Genomic DNA, 23,086 nt, shown 5'->3' with positions numbered 1-23,086 from the left:
TGGGTTACAAATGAATCATTTTTATTTTTTAGTGCAACATCACAACAAACAATTTTCACATGAGGTATTCAAAGGGATTTTTCTTTAGTTGTTGATACAAAACGTCCCACCATGATTGATGTTTAAAGTGTTGTGTATCTTTTTTTTTAAAGCCTTTGGTTGGTTAGCCACATTCATTAGTTAAGTCTAACACATGGACAAGAATGGCACAGTAAAGCATGGTGGGTCGATGAGTCCAAGCTGAGGTAGCGCCAACATTTCCCTCAGCCTGTCCTCAGTTAAAGCTTTCTGTATGGATTTCATTAATTCCTACTTACAACAGTGGGATCGAACAGTATTTCAACTACACTAAACATTTGGAAATAACAGGGGAAGGGAAAGGGTGGCTTACAAATGTGGAAAAATAGCTTCTGTCTCCTTTGACCTTTCCTTTTTCTTATTTCGGGATGAAGGCTTGATTCTCGGGGGATAATTCTAGTTTATGGAAAACAAGGAATAGGCAACGTTGATTACAGCAAGAACCTCCTTGCTTAGATTGTCACCTCCTTCTTTTTTGGTCTTGAGAATGATTTCATATATATATACAGAACATGGATCAATGGGACTCTAGCGTACTGGAGTTCAGCTTTGGCCGGATGGGAGCCTCATTCAGGCTCTTGTTTCGGATTGATTCCAGCACATTTGGTTTGGAGCAAAAAAGGCATGAAGAAGAGACGGATGGACAGACAAGATAGATAGATAGATAGATAGATAGACAGACAAACACCCTGACAGGATGGTTTCTTTGGTTAAGGAATATCTTTGCCACACAACAACTCACACAGTTGAGGTAGATGGGTAAAGTCTTTGTGTACACACAGGGCAGGAAGGCAGGGACAGACACGGACACACTGGGGTTTCCAAAGTCCAAAAGACTTCCATCTGAAGATGTGGCCTCATGCCAGTTTCTCAGTTCCAGCTATACATAAAACTGTTTTCTGTAGCATAAAGACTCAGCAACCCCTCCGGTGCTATTTTTTAATCCTCTGAGTGCTAAGGTCAGCTCTAATGGGGAACCGTTATAATGATTCAGCAGTTACCCATTCATCTTTGGTTGTTTTCTTTTTGTTAAAACAAAAATAAAAGAAAATATATTTTTTTTTATTCTGCAAGGATGCCTTATATTTAATTTCTGCTATTTTACCATCAACATGCTGCTCAGGTTTCTGTCTCAGAGTTTCTGAAGATGACACTAGGGGGTGCCGCAAGTTAAAAAGGCGAAGGAATCACCTGCAGCATGGAGGGGTGTGTTCAGCCCTCCCCGCTGCCTCTCTGCTCACAGACTGAGAAGGAAGAGGCTTTCTGCTTGACACGGAGCAGAAGGTGGCTCAATACAAACAGATCTGTCTCCATTTTAGGCTCCCAGTCAGAGAGACAAAGACAAACCTGAAAGGTGTCACCTCTCCTTTGATACGATGACAGCGGTGAGTAGAGGTCGGCAGAAGATCCTTCAAGCTCTTTTATTTTTAATTTTTTTTTCACCCTGGTACTGACTTGACCACTCACCCCCACCGCTAGCCCCCCTTAACTCTCAGCACGCTTACAATTGTCACTCATTAAAGTTTAATTCAGTTCCATGCCCCAGCCCTCCAACACCTCCTGCTCCTCAAACAACCCCCCCTCCATCCTACTTTTTTCTACGCACACACACTACCATCCTCATCCTGGATGATTCAGCCTCCTCTCTGATGTCTCACCCGCTCCCTCCACCCCTTTCTGAATGCCCCCCTAAAGCCCACAGGTCTGGCCAACAGCAGACCTCAGTCCAGAAACCCAGAGAGGAGACGGGATAAAAAAAAGCCTCCACTTTGAAGTCCACGAAAAAGTCGATGGCCTCTTTCATGACCGCTCGTCTTTCAAGTGCACGCTGTGAAGGGGGCTTCACCGATCCGCCCCCTTTCTAGGCGTTAAAGATGGAGAAAGAGAGAGAAAATGAGAAAGGGGGTTCAGGGCAAGAAAAAAAGGCCGTGTCAGCCTCGCTGATGGTTGGAAGCGTTTCCACAGGGGGTCGGAGCGTGAGGTCTTCAGTGACTGAACTGGTTTAAGCCTCCAAACAAACAAAACACTAGAAAATCTAAACAGTTGTGCTGTGCAAGTTGATCAGGCAACCTCAGAAGTTGATGAAGTTACAAGACAATTGGGAAGGGTTGTTTAAGAGTCCCTGCAACAAAATGTAGATAACAAAATAAGACCAAAGACTCTGCTCAGAGACTAGGAAAGATGGACACCAGAAGTGTTGAGAGGATGAGGACGTTCTCAGACCCTAAGGAGCAAAGGATGGTGTTTAAGACCTTCTGCACTTACTTTCTGAGATACTGCTACAACAGAGTTGAGGAAAATACGGAATATATCTTAATATCAACAAGAACCCATAAAACAACAGGAGTAAACTTTAAAAAAAACCCTGTTGGAACTAATAATGGGCTGGTTAGTAATATCAGAGTATACTTAGATTATGCTTTCAATATTTTAAATTGTCAATCATACAATTTTTATAATTCAAAATCCTTAAAATTTTCTTGAGAACATACAGATTTGACTGGGTTTTAATCAATAAATGACCCTCATAAATGACCCTCCCCCACCTGTTGCTGTGAACTGACATCAGCTGGCTTGAACTACACTCGTAAATGTGTTACTATACTGATAAAGTGTTCCTTACAAGATTGGATCAAAATCAAAACTACTGAACTAGCTGTCATGAATTGTATTGCATTAACTTCAATAATTAATATGCATAAGGAATAATTGTTTCTCAGTTTTAAATAACAGCAATGCAATCATGTTTTACATATTTGTTACAAATAATGTTACTATACTGTGATATTCTCATACCAGCCCATGCTTAGTTGGAACTGAGATAACTGTCAGAAGGGCTTGGCATGTGTGTGACGGTGACATTACACATAGACAGGAGTTCCTGCGCTGCGCCGTGGAGGAGTTTAAGTGAAGGAGAGACGGCGGTCACAGCCATGCATGTTGAGCCAAACAGCAGCAGGCAGGTTTGCATGTGACCAGGGTGGACTCCCACTTTCACCTCAGACAACGCTTTAAGTGGGTCCCCAGACGCTTCATCCCACTCCTCCACACGGCATCGGTCTGAATGCAACTTTAACAAGCAACTCGTGAACCCATGGGATGCCACATCACCGTTACCGTCATCTATAGCGTAATTATTTCTAAATATAATCACAACATTCAAACAAGCTTTGGCCTTGGCATTAAGAGAGGACAGCAGAGACATTTGCAAGAGTAAAGAATTCCCCATTTTCCTACAAAAATAAAAATAAAAATAAAAACAACCAAATCAAAAAGAAAAACGGAAAAAAAGGCCAGGCCTTTTAGGATAGAGAAATAGAACATCACATGGTGGATCGGGTCGGGATCAGGAATTGGGTTTAGGGATTCAGGGCGTACATTCAGGGAGGCAATGTTAATCTTTGGTATTACGATGGGTTTCTACAGCTAAAAGTGCCCATCAGAAAAAAGTCTTCAGTTTCACACAGACATACGGAGCATTGTTAAATAAATACTTACAGTATATAGATAGCATAAATTAATTACCAAATAAATACAGAGAGGAACACAAAAGGAAAACAATAAATACACGAACGCAGTAATAAATATCATAAATCAGATCAGTAATTGCATTTGAAATGTTCTTGGTTTGATTTTGCTATTGGCTATCAGAAGGCGTGTTAGAGCCTTTCTTTGCAGACCAAAACAAAAATTAACAATGACCTTCAGCAGGGCTGAAACAAACCGCCCCACTCTTCCAACATGTTTCCTATAAATAGGGTGATGTGCTTGAAATCTGTACAAAAAGGGCAGAAAGAATCACATTCCTCCATTTTCTAGACATCTGTTAAAAAAACACTTCAGAATGGAGCAGAGGTGAGTACAGTTATTTGTAAATGAGCTGAAAAAAATACTAAAATCTCACTATACACTGTGTCAGGTGTACCTCTTTTCTATGAAACCTTTTATGTTCAAATTTATTTTTTATGTTTTTCTCTTTTTTGTGGCTTGATTTTGAGTCAAAAAATGGCTGAGGAGCTCTTTTTTGGAAGCTCAGCGACAGTCTTAAAGCTAAAACGGTTGCATCAACAAGTCTGTTTCCGCTCCCTACTTGCATTTATTGATTCTGTACCAGCATAACATTGGTGATCTCCCCTGAAACCTCTGATTAATTCAAGGCGAGACCGACCCAACAAAATGCTGCAGATGCTCTCGTTGGTGATTTATGATTGACGGCTGGGATTTACAGACGCTAGCAGAACCCCGTCCTGATTATTCCAGGCTCCAAATTTGAAACAGCACCAAAACAATCCTGGGAACCATCACCATGGAAACACATGCTAAGAAAGGGGAATTGACTTCATCACAAAAAAGTAAAGGAATAAAAAAACTGCCTCTTCTTCCTCTTTCACCTTGATTCTTGAGGAAAAATAAGAGCACGGGGAGAGGATTAACATCTTTGGATGATGGTGAACACTTGATTAAAAAGTTACACAATGGAGCTCTCCAGGTGTGAGTAAACGGCACCTCTTGATTCTTCACGTTTGGAGAGATGGGAATAGATTTGAAGGTACATCAAAGTATGCTTCCTCCTGATTTGCAATACCCTCATTATCTCTAATCTACATAATCAAAATAATGCAATGAGATGGTGTCTATGTGAGGGTGTTTAACTTCTTCGCACCCTTGACTATACAAGCAGGACCTCACATCCTGCAATTTTATCATTCTAGGCATTGCCTCCTTCCATTTCAAAGAGGCAATTGACTTTGGTTTGGGAAAATGCTTCATAAAATGATCTGCAACAGCTCCGTCTCTCCTTCTGATAAAGAGGAGGACATTTGTAACGCCTGATCTCCACCTAGACCAGTCTATGTGCCCCCCTTGCTCCCTCGGCGACTTCCCCAACACACCTGTGGGACAGCCCATCATCACGCGGTGCTGCAGGACACCGCGGAGGAGGAAACACTGGAGCCCGAGGAGCCGGTGGAGGAAGGGCGGCCCTCGTCGGCCCACTTGTTGAGGTTGCGTCTGCGGGCATTCATGAAGAAGTTGCTGACGGTGGAGAGCTCCAGGCCCAGCTGCTGGGAGATGGTGACCTGCAGTTCTTTGGTCGGACGGTGGTTCTCCCTGAAGATGGCCATGAGAGTGCGCCGCTGCAGGTCGGTGAACACCAGCCTGGTGCGCTTCGGGCCCTGGTTGCGCTCCAGCTTGCTCTGCTCCTGCTCCTTGCGCTTGCAGGCTGGAGGCACACGGATGGGAGATGTATTAGAGGGAGGGAGGAAAAGGGGAAGCAGGTTAGCTAACAGACTGGCTGGCTAACTAGGACAAATGGATTAAGCTGAGGGAAAGTGGATTTGTTGAAAGAAAACAGATTAGCTAAGCAACTTTGATTAGTTGAAAGAGATGAATCAGCAACTTGTTTCATTGTGCAGTGGAGGAATCAAGACGTTCAATCTTTCACATCTTGTTGCCAGTGAGCTGCTGGTGGCGGCTGGGGAAATAAAAAAAAAAGCAAAAAGCACATCCAGGCCAAAGCTTTGATGTTTTCATTGTTTATTTTTAAAGGCTCTATAATTACTTTCAGAAAAAAAAGTTTTTCTTTTTAGTCAGATCTAACCAGGAAAATAAATCTAAAACCTTTTATTGGTATTAACTATATGATTTAAAGACATAAAGGTATAAAAAATTATTTCTATGCACAAACTTTATTATTGAAACCACTTTCAAGCATAATTGTTCTGTTTTGTCTATATTTGAGTATATATTTTTTTCATGTTTTAGGGATTTTTGAAATGTTATTGTTGCCTTATTCCAACATTTAATCTGTATGAGATTCACACAGTTTAATGGGTCACTGTTTTAACACAAATTAAAACTAAAATGTTCAATATGATCTAAATGCATACCTGTATGCTAAATAGTAAATTATTCTTACTTCTTTGAAAAATAATATGACATATAAAATATTATAGCTATAATTTGCCCCCTAGATTTACTGTTATCAGCTTCAGCTTAAGTAGAAACTTATGGTAAACATCCATTAAATTTCACAGCAGTTCTTAAATAAATATCCATAATGACAGTTTTTTATACTTTTGCTCTTGATACAGGACCTGGTTCAACAGTTGGGGTATTTGCTCAGACAGAGCATGCAGTCAGCTTTATGCTGCTCAGAGCTCATTTAAAGAACTGCAATTGTACAGTTTTGGTCTGTGCACCATGAAAACGTATCTGAAAATCATTCAAAGGACATTAAATCCTCTTTACAATTTGAAAAATGCCATTTTTAAAAACCTTGATAGGCCTTGACACTTCTAATCAACCCATTCAATATCACAGCCGTAGAAAAGCAGACATGTGAGCTTTAAATGAGTATTTCACCTAAAGGTTAATAAAAAAATATCATCTTTGCGAAACAGAGAAAAATATATTTCAAATTTATTAACTGGTGCCACTATTTAGATAGACCTTTCACATTTATATTCATTTATTTCTGAATCTGTGCTCCAGAGTATATTAACATCCATTGTTTCTTGTTAAAGAGTTAAAGATCTTCATACTCAAATAGTGCAAACAATGAGGTGAAAAAAGTCCCCTGGTGATTCATTTGTTTTAAATCTATATCTATATATATAAATTTATTTTATTTTTTTATTATTATTATTTTTCCATGTCAGCCTTGAATACATCAACAAAATGAAAACCCTAGGTCTGGGTTAAACACCACTGCAGCCTGTACAATCATATAATCAATGCTTGCTTATGAGAAAGTGTAAAAATCTAAAAGATATAAAATTGCCCTGCCAAATAAACCAGCGCAGCTCAGAGAGAAACGAGAAGCAGCCCTGAGTGTGTGGGTTGAGCGCAGATCCATTTTGAGCCTCAGACGAGCATTTTGAATTCAAGCTGCATGTTCCTCTCTGCATATCCATCGCTGAACCCTTCACCTCTAACACGCTGTAATTCTGTATTTACAGGAAACACAACACCAACCTCTGCCTTTATGCGCAGAGCCAACTCCCCTCCACCACCCCTTCCTCCACCTCCCTCTTCCTCTATCCATCTCCTTCCACTTCCTCTCTTCCTCCTCCCTTTTTCCCCTTAGTGGACGCTACAACATCATTAGCTTCACATAAAAGTCATTTACATGTGGCGGCGGTGAGTGAGTAATAATCACTTTAAAGCTGAACTCGTTTATTTTCTGTTTAGGCGAGGTGACGTCAGGGGTGAGTGAAACGAGCAGAGTCGGCATTGCCCAAGGTGTTTCGATGCCTTAAGTGGGACTAAACATATTTAGGGGAGTCGCGCAATTACCTAAATGCACACTTTTAAGAGGTTTCAATCAGCACTGTGTGGTTGTTTTGCTGATGGTATCAGATGCATTTGTTAGAGTAAGCAGCGGAGTACAAAGCACAGCAGAGCAAACACATGCACATCAAGGCCCCCAAAAAAAGATACTCAATTTTTTTATGTTTTTTTGATATTAAAACTATATTAAAGCATTTTTAAATTGGCATGGTATAATTAGGCCTGTTACCATAACATGCTGGATGATAAATTGTCCCAGTAAATATTGCAATAAACAATAATATTGTTTTGAGGCCATTCTCTAGTAATATATTGATAATGACATAATATTACAAATTCCTCCTCTCAAAGAACAGTGAACTTTAATTTTGTTAAGAACATTTCACATACAAGACATTTTTAAAATATAAATAAAGCAGGAAAATATACACTTACAACCAAAACAATGAATACAATTGATTATGATACCTCTCTTAACATACCTGCCTTTCAAAAAATATTAATTATCAGAATTATCATTATCATTATCAAGGTTGTTTTAAATGACATGCGATTAATTGAGTAATTGCTTATTGTGACAGGCTTGAAATAAATATGCAACTAAAACTATAAATCAAATTTCACTTGATCTTTTAAATCTTTTGACTTTTGAAAAACCTTTTGATTCTTTTGACCTTTTAGTGTAAAATCGGCCTTGACTTAAAATTAAAAAAAAATTTTAAGTTTGCTTTTTGTTTACTTAAATGAAGAAATTATCTGAGTATTTAAGGGAAAAATGAAAGTGAAAATTACTCTAATTTTAAAATGAACTTCTTATATAACAATTCTTATATTTATTGTCTCACAAAGATACACGTGGAGATCTAATACTCAGATTAAATGCCTTTCCAAGATGGGGAGCCCAGCAAGTAATAACTTTAACCCCTTCATTTGAAACTCTAACACACGCACTCAATCCAGTTCACACATGCTACAAACGTAGATTTTACAAACCACCGATCCTGCCTTTTTCTCTCACAGCAGCTCTGACACGTCCAATTGATTGGTCTACAGCTTCCCATTGAGAAACATATCAAGGCTGCTGCCGCTGCTGCTGCTGGTGTTTACTGTATGACCAACTCTTCACTCCTCCAACTCGCACCAGCAAATTTCTCTCATTAGTAAGGTGCTTGAGAAACAACCATGACCTCACTCCGCCGCCTTTCCCATTTTCCACACGAGTGCCGTCGCAGCGGCAGCACCCTAGAGCCCCCCGCTCCACGCCCCCACCAGCCCGAGAGATGCTGTTTGCCGCCTTTTGTGCCTTCAGGGGCTTTTGGTCAAGCCAACTTTGTGAAACTTAAGCACTGAAGTAGACCTGAATAAATCTGTATCATGAATTCCCTGTGAACATTCAACTTCAAAATCATTATATGAAGGAAATGTTTTGACTTGGGGATGCGCTCTTGTCAGCTTGAGATTACAGGAGTCTGTTTGGCTTTTAGGGCATCAAGAGCTCGTTTGCATTTCTGAGAGTTATCGAACCACGTCTCATTAAAATCTGAACAGGCCGAGATGTCAGCGGTGTGTCAATATCACCACAAGTACATTTCTTTTTTTTTGTGCAAATGCTACATTTTTTACTGCTGTTACACCACTTCCACTGTCAATATTTGTTGGTTGGGGGGTTGGGTGTAAGGTGTATAGTGTACATATAGTGGTGCACTCTCAGCTTATGTAGTAATGAAAGGAATGACATGATAGTGCAGTCTGGCTTGCTTGTAGCTCGGATTTATGGCTTGTTGGAGTAGGCGCTGTGTCCTGCCGCTCTCCTCCTCCTCCATCCCGTTCTCGCTGCTCTCCCTCACAGACGATCATAACGCCAGCCATTAAGTAAATGCTTCCTTATGCTGTAATCATGTGTAAAAGGCTCACAATTACCATGCTATAAATCCCTAGCACTGGGGCTACTCCTGGAGATATAAATATTCCCCTATAGGCTTCTTATGATCGTGGGAACAGCCCCTAATCATGATGTATGCCCCTGTCTCGTGTTGCTGAAACGTGATCGAAAGTCCTTTCCCTACCCCCCGGCGTCCAAACCTACCCCCCCCCCCCCCCCCCCTTCCAGCTAAAACCCCTCCCAGCCTCCTTCCCCATCCATGTCCACCCCCCTGCCCCATCCCCAGCCCACCCCCTGCTGATTTCTTGGGCCAGGGGCTGATAGAAATTATTGATTAAATCTGTGCAGCTCAGACTTCTCGACCCATAGAGGCTGGTTAACCCCTTCAGCACTGAAGTGGGGGAAGCTGCAACAGTCGGATACACAAGAAAAAAACACAACAGCAGCAGCAAACCGGAGCCGTTTGCTGGATGTTGCATGGCGAATGCAGAAGAAGCTGATTCCCGATATGCAAATGGAATCGGCTTTGACCTTTGAGCCTCGCCAGCCGAAAGTAACCTGTACACAGCGAGAGCTGGATGAGGCTATGAGGTTTGCATTGCTGTTGGGGGTTGGTGCAACGGTGGAGCCAACACGTAAACCGCATTGACCTTTCTTTTTCATTCAGACCTTTAGTCAAGGGCTTCGGCCATCATCTTTAAAGTTATAGTCTCTGATCCCCTGCTTGACTTTAAGTGTCGGAGCTGTGTGGTCTTTATCCTGTCTTCTTCTCCAGCTAAATCCTGATTGCCTCCTCCACAGCCTGAGGTTGGACTGAAGATGCATCTCATATACAGTGCAGCAATCAAAGGAGCGCACACACATGCACACAAACGAGCTACTGCAGATAAATCCAAGGGATCACCTCCTCCATGTTTTGCAAAGTGTCTCTGCAGAAAGATGGTTATTTGAAAAGACAAAATGGCAGCAAGTGCATTCCATAATTACAGTGTGTCGAGCTTCAAGGGGAGCTCTGCAGCTCTCCATAGACGACACACAGTTATGGAAATAAGATAACGCTCCCAGCGCACTCTGAAGGGCCGTCTATGTATTTAAGTGACTGCCGCATTAAGGGGGGGATCATCTTAAAACTTGAGGCGTGGAGCAGAGAGCACTTGAGCTACCTTCAGACTGGGGAGCACAGGGCACCGCGCATTCTAATTCCAGTCTCGATTCGCCGATGCGGCCGAGGTGTGTGTGGGCAAAGCGTGCTGCTCTTTCCCATGGAAATCAATAGTGGCTTGTAATTAAACAAAAGGGGGTTGGCCGGGCAAGGGGTGGGGGGAGAAAAAAACAACAACCCCCTACGGAAAGTAGGTTATGTAGAAAAGTGCCGAGCTGTCTAAATTGTGGCTTTGCCAGGAACTAAATATGCAGTTTTAGAGTGTGTGGGAGCAGAGGGAGAGAGAAGCAATGTCAAACATTAAAACACTTCTCTGTGTAGGCTTTAATTTTTTATGAGTCTGATTGATCGGCTGCTCAGACGTGGCGCTCCGACCCGTCGAAATGTTTGTGTTTGTAAAGATGAAGGCAGGGATGCTGAAAATAAAGACGAGTGAAGTGTGCTAGTTTTCTGATAAAAAGGACAAAGGGTTGATTTGATTTGGATCATGATAGGTTGGTTTTTTAAAAAGCAGTCAAAGGAATTTTGCATACAGAGCAATCCATACTTCCCAGGATTGGGTTAAACAAGCCGACACTTTAGTCAAATTACAGAACAAACCCTGAGATAACTCATCTCCAGATAAGAGGTTTAGTCGTGATTGTCGTGACGTTTCGCTGAATAGAGGATGTACACATGTGCTCTCAGAGTTGAACAATCAAGGATCAATAATTGTGAAGGGATTGCAAGAGTGCACAATCATTACCTATGAACCCCATTGTGTTGTTGGGCTTAATCAGTCGAGCTGCTGACAGAGAGCGAAAAAGGCAGTGATGAACCGGACAGACTCGCACACACGTACAGCTCACAGACCCCTACAGTGAGTAGACACACACACAAACGCACACACGTCTACGCTCATCTCATATTACTGCGCTCACTTGGATTTCTCTCTGTGCTTCGTGTATCAGATGGGCCTCCGTCCCTATGGAGGGACAACACTGTAACACGGCACTGTACAGCGTACAGTCGTGTCTTCAATCCATGTCCCAGAAGAATATTAAATGTCAAGCAACAGATTACAATGTGCCTTTCAAAAAAACCAAAATCTTCATCTTTTTCGAATATATACAAATGCTATCAAGTAGGCAAGAAGTAAATGATTAGAGAATATTTTGAAAAACACAAAAGGAGATTTTTATCTTGAAGCCCAATTTGTTTTCATCGTTTGCGACTGAAAACACACAAAAAAATCCTCAATTAATTTTTGAGTAAACGTCACAAATCCGTTGAGACCATGTCTTCCTTCCTAAGCTAAAGTGAGGTGCTTCACCACAAGCAGAACGTTTGTATTTAGTCTTGCAGTAATTGCCTCAGTGACGACGTTGATAAAAGACGTCTGGCAACAGCTCAACTGTGATTTGCATCAGGTGCCTCGCCAAGTCAACTTCAGGCAGCCGCTGAACAGACATAAATCACCGCTCAAATTAATCAATCGCTCCACAACGGTATATCTCGTGCAAATTATTTGGTGGGCTCAAAAGCGATTAAATTTCCAACCGCTGCTCACGCTGATCTTCATGGTTCATTTGAGAGGAGGGCAAATGTCTGAGCCTTTTTTTTCTGATGTTGTAGCTACTGTACAAATCAATAGCTGTTTGGGAGCAAAATAAACAAAGGAATAGCACATATGGCCCTTTCTGGCTCAGACTGTCCTGGATGTTCTTATTATCAATACCTTATGAGGTTACAAGACAAGCCAGTGGTACGTTCTCGGTGTGAAAAACAGAAACATCCGTATGATGCTTCATGCTTTTCCTCATATGTCAACCTGAGCTGCATACTGATCACTGGAGAGGAGGAATTTTTTTGGAAGATATAAAGAGGACTGGCGTTGGGGGAAAACAGGAGGGAAGAGTGTGTTTTTATTTGAGTGTGCATGTGTGAGGCATACAGAGAGCAAAGCTAGATCTTACCCTCCAGCCGGAGAGAGGCCATTCTTTGAAACTCAGGCTCCTGCAGCCAGCGAGACATCCTCTTGAAGGTCTCGCGGCCAGACTTGAGTTTGCCCCAAGGCTTGGGGTTCCTCAGGAGGTCAGACAGTGTGCCCTGTGACCTACACAGGACCCTCTCAGCAAAGATGGCTTGGGGGATGCTGTATCGCTTCAGCTCGGTGATGATCCTTTGGGCCACATCCCGGGTGTTGATCTCTTCTCCGCCTCCACCACCCTGCGAGCCTGGCAGCATGCCCTCGCCAGGTGAGGATGAGGCGGGCGATGAGGAATGTAGGTGTTCGCCCATCTTGGCTGATTGCTGGCTTGGGTGATGGTGAGGTTGGTAATGCTGGCTGTAGATGTGAGGGTGATGGTTAGGTGTGTGCTGGTGAGCCTCTATCTTGTTCAGCTGATGCCCAACTGACACTTCGCCACCTCCCAGGCCTGGTGGTGACATCTCTCTGCCAAAATCTGACGCCCGACAGAACAGACTCCCTCCGTGGACATCATAGCCGCTGTGAAGCATCTGTCCACCATTGCCATTGGGACTGTTGCCCAGACTGCCGTAGCCATGCATGGAAGAGCCCAGACCTGACCCCGTGGTGGGGGGCGTCAGGCTTTGGGTCATAGCCAGCTCCTTTCCGTACGGGTTGTAGAAGTTGGTGCTGAGGCCTCGATCCTCGCGCATCAGGGTGAAGCTGCCAATGACGTTGCTGACAGGGAGGCAAGGGTGATGGTGGTGATGGTGGTGATGGAACTTGTCATCAAACGGCTGCAGGGGGGTTAGGGTGGTGTAGGTGCTGCCTGAGCTGGACGGGGAGTCGCCGCTGTAGCCCAGGGCGGACATGGAGTGGTCGTATCCTGATGGACGGGGCTCGGGTTCCAGGGACATGGAAGAGCTCCCGAGGGAAGGCCTGGGGAAGGCAGCAGAGAGGTCCCGTGTGTGCAGCATGGCCCTGCCATCCTGGCTGTGAGCCAGATCAGAGTGGCTGTGCAGGGACATCTCCCCTAGACCCCCATCCATCTTCAGTTTCAGCAAATAAATGTGTGTTTTTAGCCTCTGTGTGCTGTTGCTCTAGCTTTGTTATTGTTGTTCAACAGCCAGGCCAACAGTCTGGAAGGTCTCTTGTTACACCAGACTATGGATTTATTGATTTGTGAATTAATTGATTTCCGGGCTTACGGGGTGTCTAATTAATTATCTGATAACATTAAGTAGTGTCTTCAAACTCCCTCAAAGTCCCAGAAAACGAGCTTGGAACAGGACGGAGAGCCTCGGTTATTTTATTCTCAGTTGTGCATCTGTTTGTGTCTTTGGTGCTCAGCTGGGGTCTCCGGCTGGAGCCTCGATCGCTTTTGTGCCTGCGTGCGACAAAACAGCGGCTGTTACCCTCTAAATTTAAACTTTCGTGGATGCACAGAAAGAAAAAAATACATTGTGTTTTTCCTCTTTCTTGTTTACGTTATTTCACACATTTAAATTACAAACAATTACCGTAGGTTAGCGAAAGACGCACATTCAACGAGAAAGCCACGAGACGAGAACTTCATTCATTTCATCCTCGTCTCATCTTGTAAATTATTCCGATTTTCTCGCCGCTGCATGCAAAGTAATATCCTACAGAAAGAGCGCACATATCATGTCCTGCAAATTACCAGTGCGCTACGTGGAAGGTGTTTTACCCACCAAACATCGCGCTACCGCCAACATCGACTGCTTAAAGATGGGAAATCCTACCTTTATTTATCCGCTTCTCGGAGCGCATCCACGGCTGCTGTCCGCCCTGTGCATCTCTCCGACTGTGTCGCCGAGCAGACCTACAGATTCACACAATTGGTCCGCTGCGCCCCGGGGTGCTACATCCACCCAAAACCACGCACGGCGCATAAAAACAGAGAAAATAAAGGAAACAACATCTGCAATTTCAGATGAATTTCTGGATATCCGCTTGTTTGTTTTTGTTTTTTTGGTTTTTTTACTCCTAAGACAATCTCCGGGTCCACGCTCCGTGTTTTCGCTCTGTTACCAGCACTTCTATTTTTCTTTCATTATCTCGTGAGATTTTCCTCCTCCTCCTCCTCTTGCCTCTCTGCCTGCCACTTCATCGATCTCACCACCAACTCTTTCTCCTCCTCCTCCTCCTCCCTCTGCTCGCATTGACTCCCAGCTTTCAGTGCGTCACGGCCTTAAAAATCTGACAGATGTGCGATGAAATTCCTACTCCAATTAACCCTTTCTCTCCGGGGGGAGGAGGAGGAAAACATGGGAAGAGGAGGGGTGTGTGCGGGTGTGTGTGCGGAGGTGGAGATGCTCTTTCTCATAACCCCACAGGTTAAGCCTCCTTCAGCAGATTGCATGCACAAACTTATGAATTATGTGAGGACATTTTTGCTTTATCGCGCCTGATCAATTGGTTTTATGGCTGCATAAAATCGCTTAGTGCTTTTTTATGTAACAGGTAATGCTGCAGCTGCTTTTGTCACTGTGCAACATTATGCGGACATTTCATAAAGAAGGATTGAGAGAACAAAGAAGTTACTGAAAAAGCATTGGTATTTAAGCTTTGAAAACCTAATTGTATGGATCAGAGCCGGTCCAGTGCTGTTTGAGGTCCTGAAGAGAATTTAATTCGGGGGCTCGTTTCAGCTATGCATGTTTTTGTTGTTTTAACAGAAAAAAATACTAGACAAATCTTTAGTGTTCAAGGAATATACATTGTGTGACCCTAGAGTTAGTGGTGCAGAATTCTTAGCAGTGCTTTACATCGTGTTGTGGTATATAATTTAATTTGGAATAGTATTAATTAACCAGGAAAACCGTTCTGATATTATGATGTTAGTTTAACATTAGTTCACTCTCATGTTACAGTGTAAGACCTATGGCATGTTTCTATGGACTTTCTGCTATTTTAACAATACGCAATATACAGTTCATATGTATTTTTGTTGCAATATGCATCTAACATTACCATGATATATTTTTGGAACTGGAAGGTAATGTCAGCTACACAATATACTGCATTAGCTGAATTTACAGTGTTGCTATTGATTTCACTTGATTTATATCTCAATAGCGAACGACACAAACTGTGTTTAAGCTTATATTAAAAAATGCCTTGTTCTAAGATAGAAATTCAGTTGCCGCTTTGAGAACTAAGTTTATTACTTGTTAATCATTAAAAATAAAGTCAAAAAATGTAGAAAATGTTTCTTTCAAAAAAACGAATTTGGATCATTTCTTGGAAAGCCAGTAATTTCCGATAATAGTTTTTGTTTTTCCTTATTTGATTTTATGTGGTAGTAGAAAGGTAGGATATAAAAACAGTTAGCCAGTAAAGAGAATTACATATTTAAGCACATTTGTTTTAGTCATACAGAGGGTTTACATTTATAAATATGACAACTTTTGTGCTCTTGGGGGCCCTCTGTTGGTTCGGAGGCCCAAAACAGCTGCTTAGTTCGCTTTTGCCTTGGGCAGGCTATGCTTAGGTTGACAATGCTACATAAAGCAGTTAACAAGGCATTCAACGTTGTGCTTTCTTGGCCTATAACATTGTATTTTCCTGTAGTTCTGATGCTAGATAACTGAAAAGACACTTTTTTATCTTCTTTTTCGCTTTTTTTTTCCTTTCTTGCACCACCTATTGCTGTAAATCCCACCTAGTGGGATAAATACTGTCAAGCGACGCGCTTGTTTCGCCCCGCTTCTAATCAGTACGCGGCTCCATTCAATCACGCTTCATTCTGCAAAGTCCCTTAACAAGATCAGTGCGCCCCCTCCATCAACCCAACCACCCCCCCTTTTCGCCATAACACACGCGACCTGCTGCTGTTGCGCCACACAGCAGACAACGACGCGTGCGTGTGCACACAGTGGATGTGAAAATCAGTGCATTGCAAGACCAGTTTTCCTATGACAACAAAGCTTTTACTTATGCTGCATTAAATGATTTGTTGCATGTTCATTTGTTCTTTTTAAGTTTGTGTTGTGTTTTCTGGGTGCGCGCGTGTGTGTGTGCAAGGGGGTGCATTGTTTTTTTTTTTCAGTGCGTGCATGTGAAAGTGCCCAATAGTTTTTTTTTGTGCAATAGAAAGCATAATTACAGTCTCATTACAATGTTTCTCTTGCTTTGTTGCGTTTGCGTGTAAATCTTTTGTAAGTTTGTTAGTTTTTTTTTTCCTTTTAGCGCGCAGATGCTTGTGTCTGCTGATGCACTTCTGTCTGTGGTCACCTACTCTCTGCACAAGTTCACGTTCCTTTATGTGCATTTAATTATGCGAACAGGCGCCCGCTTCCTGTGCGCATTAAGTTCCATGAATATATCTGTAATGCTTGCGTGGATTTAGGCCTGTTCGTGCGTGTTTGCGCGCGTGCCGACCTGAGAGAGAAAACTCCGAGACTCAGACACAAGCAGAGAGGCAGAGCGCGCATACTAATCATATCTGTCTGTCAGTTTAATTTTCAGAGATGACCAGCTCTGGCGTTTGGAAAACAGCGAGGCGGTGCGCGGTGTGGGACCGCCGGCTTCCCGGAGCAGATGCTGCCCTATCGATCCGCCCCATGCAGCCACAGCGCGGCACGGAGGGATGCGTGTGTGGATGGCGAGGATAGCTAGAGGTAAAAAATAAAAAAAAATGGTCAACAGATACACGCTAAAGGAGAAAAAGCTTGTCCTTCCGAGGTGGAGGCGAAAGTTCACCCACTGTGTCTGGAAAATATAAGAAGGCGGGATGCCACACGAGCTGCAGACCCAGAGGGCCCTGCAGCTCTGACACCCGCAGAGGTTCTGCATTCATTCAGCCACCCAGCCTGCATCATGAAGCTGAAACTCCGCGCATAAAGTGGAGTAACGATGAAAAATTGTATTCCATCCTTTTAAGTGAATTCAAGATTCAAATCTCTTGATCGCCGGTGCCATTTGGGGCATTTAGCTGTTGCTCTCACAGAGAGCCAGGACGGCATTTACACTTCAGCCATTTAGCTGGAGCTCTCGCAGGGATTCATAGTGAGGAATAACAGTGGAAACTCCACTTCGTCCATTACTAAATGGCAATAAATACACGCTCACGCTTAGTCGCAGCTCCATCTATACATGCGTATGGATGAGGCTCCAAATCTGAAGCGTGTTTAGATTTTAGCTGATGCTTGAATCCCGACGGGCATTAAAGCCGCCATCACAATATCACAGGCAGCAGAAAGCAAGGGGGTCAGAGGTCAAAGGGCAGTGCTGCGACCTCCAAATGACCACATATGAGCTGGAGCACAAACAGAGTCAGCAAAGATGAGGCAGAAAGGCTTTCATTTTCTGCGCTGATTAGGGATCGAGAAACCTTTGCAGCTTCTCTCCGGGCTGATGAGCTTCCAGCCGCTTGTCAGTATTCATAAATTCATATTTAATACAAGAGAGGGGAAAAAGCGAGCCGTATCAGAAGGTATTTTCTGTGGCCATGCGGACGTGATGTGAATGCAGGAGCTGGAGGCCTGCGAACCTCCCCGACACGCACCGACATGCTGCAGCAGAAGCAGCAACAGGATGGAATACAGAAAGTACACAAACACCTCAAACCTGCTGTTTAATCACCGGGTAAAAGCAATCAATTATTGGGAAACTGTAATTGATGGAGCGCATGCGCGTCGCTACGATTTTGAATGAGATATCGACTTCCCGTTTGTGTCGGTGAAAAGGATCATTTAAATAACAATGATACAGAATAGAAACTGAAAAAAAATATGTATATGTGAGAATCATCTTTATGTCTGTTGATAATATTCGTTCCAATGAATGTATTTATTTGGAAAAAAAGAAAAAAAATCCACAATAAAATGGTTTTATTTAATTACATTTGTAAAAACCCATCGATTATATCTGGTTTAAATTTTAAATTTAGTTTTAAAACAAGTGGATTTATTGCTAATCTACCAACATGTCGCACTTATAATTTGTTAACAGCACAGACACACCCACACACACACACCCCCACACACACACACACACAACGTTTGCACTCAATATTAATTGCTAAATGCGCCAATTGAAACGCTGACTGCTCACTTCAAACAGTTCAGCTGATGTTTCCACAGGCCAGTCACAATAAAAACCAAACAGACAATTTTTCAGGTAATTTATTATCATTCAAAACTGTTATCATGCATACAAACCTATTCACAAATAATTGTGCATAAACATCAATTCACGCCTCTAGAAAGTTTAATTTTAAAACAAAGCAACTAATAAAGGAGAGGTTTTAACCGGAAAACGTGTTTTATTACAAGAGTAAAGAAAAGTGTTTGAGGTTTTAAGTGTGAGCAGTGCCACACAAATACAAGCAGAAAGTAAAAGAAATATAATAAACTAGGAGTTTTTATCAATATAAGATTTCTCATTGCAGATAATTTGATCAGTTATTTAATCATCATACATCCGTGTTTCCATAACTGTCCATCTGGGTACAGAAAATGGCCACCTTCATATTTTTAAGTAATTTTAATTAAAAAAAAATCTGAACAAAGCAAAAATCATTGGTAAATGCGGATTTTTAAAAAAGAATAAATGTTTGACATTATATAATAATAAAAACAGAAACTAGCTGAAAACTGAAAGCATTTATTTTGGATCCAACTTAAAATAAAAACTGAAATTTAAAAAACCGTTTCAAGTAAAATTAAAGTTAATAATGATAATAATGATAATAATTTTGAAGTTTTCTAAAAAGAAAAAAAAGATTAAAATTATTGATAACTGTTAAAATATCAACTTCAAAGTTTGGGGACGTTTTATTTTGGTCGAAATAAAGCTGAAAATCTAAACTACTGAGAAACTATTTAAAAAACACTTTATTTGTTCAGAAATATAGTTTTTATCTCCCATTAATATAACAATTATTAACACAACATTAACAACTAAAAATATATTTTTAACACCCTTTTCTTTTGAGAAATGATAAAACTGTCGTTTTCATAACCTGTTTGTCAACATTGCAGTTTGCAGAGCTACTTGTAATTTTTATTATATAAAGGTAAAAAATATATATATATTTGAAATGTGTGTAAAATATTTATAGTTGTCAATATAAGAAAAAGACATTAACAAAGATTAAAACATTGAACAATTAATGAATAAAATAGATACAATTTCGGAGTTAAACCCATTTCAGCAGCATTTCCTGTTTTCTCATATTAAATAAGAACTCTGACATCTTGTAATGACTTCCTGTTACTGTGACAACGCACTGCGTTTCTCCTCCATCTTCCTGTCGTCAGCTTCCCTTTTGAAATCTCTCCCATCTCAAACTGATCAATAAAATCAATGATTATCACAAGCCCTGGCGTTACAGATCCCAACGTAGAATCAATAACGGAATTAATTTAGCCTGATTGGGTATCAAACAAGAAAAAAAAAGACTAAATATCAACGGTAATAATGATGATGGTGGAAATTAGCACCGATGGAAAACTGACTCGTTTGACTTTAGATGAGTTGAGAGAACTTGAACCTGCAATCTGAGTCAGGTGATTTTAGAGTAACTGGATAACTTATTGACACAATTTGTCACGCAATGAAAAATTAAAATAATAATACAAAACTGACTGCCCAATTTTTTGGCTTTGTTATTTTGTTTGAAATAAACACGAGGGACCATTGATGGCATAGGTGCGCTGCTGGAGGCCGGCAGCTGATCTGCATTAACAGCGCGTGGCCTCCTGCAAATACGACCACACCATTTCACATTTTCATTCAAAAGAAAAACGAACCGGGAGAATGGCAATATTTTACATTACATTCAATAATGAAACTATAATCCAAGAAATAACCCGCAAGCTAAACAGACCCAAAGTCTCAACAGATGTTTCTCTTTTTATCGTTACGTCTAAAAGATTAAATGAAAAAACTGTTTTTGGTCTCCTTTGAGCTTTTTAGAGGTTTTCTTTGGGAGCTGTGGCTGGAACCGAGGATTAAATGGCTGCATTATAATCTCTTTTTTTCCCCATTATTTCTTTCTTCTATTATTTGCAGATTTAGTTTGCAGTAATGATCCTGGGGGCCGTGATGTGGAACTTGACTTCGCAGCGTGAATAATGTTATTATCGATCATATTTGGATTAATGCAAATTCACTCCTTTAATTCACTGGGCTGTGGCCCCGTGAACACGCAGCCAGTCAGGGCAGACCAGAGGAAAAAAACAAGAAACTTCAACATCATATAAGATGCGCGGATCTTATTTTTAAACATTTGTCTGATGTGTTTTCAGATTTTGTTTTAAATTTTCTTACATTTATGGATGTACAAAATGATTGTAGTCCAGTTGAATAAACGATATATATATATATATATATATATGAAGAATAAAGTTTATTTCCAAATCGAAGGCCACATCTGTTTGTATTTGTAAGCGTGTGAACGCGCATCTCGTTTGAGCGCGCATCAGCCTGTATCGATCCGCGCATTTTTAAGCAGCCTCCGGTTTGCCCTACAACTATGTTTTTCATATAAAATGTAAACATATCTCCATTAATTGGGGCCTCGCATTCTTTATGTAAATGAAATTATTTTGTGGTCCGAGCCGCAGGGGTAGAGACGTGAAAAAAGTGTTTAATTTATGCAAAAAATGAGCGAGGAGGAGGCGCAAGGGTCGATAAGTTTGGAGTTTGTCTCACTTTTTTTCTCTCTCTTTCTCTCTGACTTTTAAGTCAGAGTTCAGTATAAGTTTTTAAAAGTTATGCAATTAGTATCACAGCAGGTGATACTGTTTCACCTGAGTGAAGTGGAAGTTTGCAATGTTTTTTAATTTAATTGTAATTTCAATTATCTGCCAAAATGCAGAAATTATGCTTCAATCTATAAACTCGATCTGACAAAATGATTCTACTGTTTGATTCTGCTCATATTTGATATGACCAACCATAGCAAAGTCATGGGCAACACAGGGCCTGTGAATGCATGGATGCGTTCCTCAGTCTGCAGGGATCAACTGCACCTTCACATTCAGCTTAAGCACAGCAAGTTAGTTAAACTGGTGCTTAATTACAGAGCACAGCAAAAAAATTCATTAATTTTCCCAGACACGACCTCTTACAAATGTCAGATTGGAATCAGATGCAGTGGCTCAGATAATCACTCAAACATACCTCCCCAACATACAAACACACACATACATGCAAACACTTGAAGGCTGAAACACTGAATCCCACATTTCCCTCTTTTACTTCCTCCCTCCATTTTGCCCAACAACACTTTCCGGTCATCTCTCAGTATAGATCAGCACTTCTCCCACAAGTCCTTGGAATCCCTCTTTACATGCAGCTCAACACTTACTGATGAAAATACCATCTTAAAAGTATCTACATATTGATCACATAAACACTCACAGCTATTTTTGCCACAATAATGCATGCATTCGCCCAGGCCTCTTAGTCTCAGATGGTGTGTGTGAATGAGAGGATGCAGGTGCGTGTGTGTTTGGTTGTGTGGGAATAAGCGTGTTTGTCTCAAAGCTGTAAAGTGTGTGTCAGTCTCTCCAGCCAGTCAGACGGTGTAACTCGGCGGGGGATCAAAGGCGGCAGGCTTTCTCTCTCTCTCTCTCTCTCTCTCTTTTTCTTCCATCCTTGGATTTCCAAGCAGGTCGGCCCCACCTTTGCATCCACTCCCCTCCTGCAACCCCCCCCCCCCCCCACCTTCACACCACCCACCCCATTACTCCTCTTCCTCATCCTCCGCCTCTTCCTTGCATCTGCTCCTCGCATCTCTCTTCTCCTCCTCTTCCTCTTCTAGGATATTCCCTGATTTTCTTCTCCTGCTCATCTGTTAAATCCACTCTGCATCCTTTTTCCTATTCCAGGCGGCGGCTGCTGCTTCCTCTTCATCCGTCCGAGGTGAGGCGAGGAGTGCTGCTCGTGTGCAGCCTCGTCTGCCTCCCTTTCACTCCCTCTCTCTCTTCCTCTCCCTTCTCTCTTTAATCAGCATGTTAATAAGAAAGGTAACTAATCAATACATTCAATGGCCTGGCTTGGCGATTGATACGATCTTCATTCACCTCCCCCTCGCTCCGAGCTGCTAAACACACAGAGTAACACACAGACAAACACACACAACTCAACAACCGTCTTGAGTTAAGAGGCCCTCAGAGGTAATTCAGTCCAGTCACTTTTAAAAACAACACTTTTACTTCCTGTGAATGATTCAGCGGAGCAACATTAGGAGAGACATTGGAGGGGCCGGATGTTGGCAATCATCATGAAAATGGCTAAAAATGCTGAAATGACTTTGAAGCAGGACTTCATTTAATAACTCAATTATGACGATCTCTGTTATTTGAAGAAATGTTTTCTCCTTCAAGGAAACAACAGCATTTACTCAGAGCATGATGGGTAAAAAGATCACTTTTGAAGATTCCTGGCTGTAGCACCAGAAGCTTTGTGTAACATTTATTAGTGGCAAACATCAAAGTTTGATCAGTCCACTTTAGCTGCGCTGCTACAAACATTTCATTCTGCTTCATCTACATCTACATTTCACCTGAAACTTCTGTTCTGCTTCTCTGTGTTTCTGCTGCTCATGTAATCCCATCAAAACAGGAGTGTCACTATTCATAGATCACCTCCATAAGATCAAATCATATTCTGCAGCTTATGATAAGATCATAGTCCAGATCACAAATGGTGACAATGTTCTGCTCGTTATAGGAGAGTTTGGTGCTGTTCA

The 23,086-nt window shown here is 41.7% G+C and overlaps 1 protein-coding gene across 2 annotated transcripts; it reads right to left on the bottom strand.

The window, feature by feature from the left end:
• Nucleotides 1-412: 412 nt before the first annotated feature.
• Nucleotides 413-14,491, bottom strand: LOC102231119 (hepatocyte nuclear factor 6-like). 2 transcript variants are annotated; one of them, XM_005814059.2, is made up of 3 exons: nt 14,124-14,491; nt 12,368-13,747; nt 413-5,299 (listed from the first exon to the last, which is right to left on the bottom strand). In XM_005814059.2, the coding sequence occupies exons 2-3, from the start codon at nt 13,407-13,409 to the stop codon at nt 4,989-4,991; spliced, it is 1,353 nt and encodes a 450-aa protein (XP_005814116.1). In that variant the 5' UTR covers nt 13,410-13,747; nt 14,124-14,491; the 3' UTR covers nt 413-4,988. The 2 variants fall into 2 exon arrangements, with proteins under 2 accessions (XP_005814116.1, XP_023185954.1); XM_023330186.1 differs by lacking the exon at nt 14,124-14,491 and adding an exon at nt 13,881-13,970.
• Nucleotides 14,492-23,086: the final 8,595 nt, after the last annotated feature.

This window comes from Xiphophorus maculatus, chromosome 3 (genome assembly GCF_002775205.1).
Source record: "Xiphophorus maculatus strain JP 163 A chromosome 3, X_maculatus-5.0-male, whole genome shotgun sequence".
In the NCBI taxonomy this organism is placed as follows: Eukaryota; Metazoa; Chordata; class Actinopteri; order Cyprinodontiformes; family Poeciliidae; genus Xiphophorus; species Xiphophorus maculatus.
Note: the sequence above shows the minus strand (reverse complement) of the source record. Positions and strands in the feature narration are given on the sequence as shown.

Excerpts from the sequence above, each read along its gene's own strand:
- LOC102231119 (XM_005814059.2), bottom strand. The coding sequence starts at position 13,409 with ATGGATGGGGGTCTAGGGGAGATGTCCCTGCACAGCCACTCTGATCTG. Across the intron at positions 5,300-12,367 it reads GGCCTCTCTCCGGCTGGAGG|CCTGCAAGCGCAAGGAGCAG; the intron begins GTAAGATCTAGC and ends GTGTGCCTCCAG.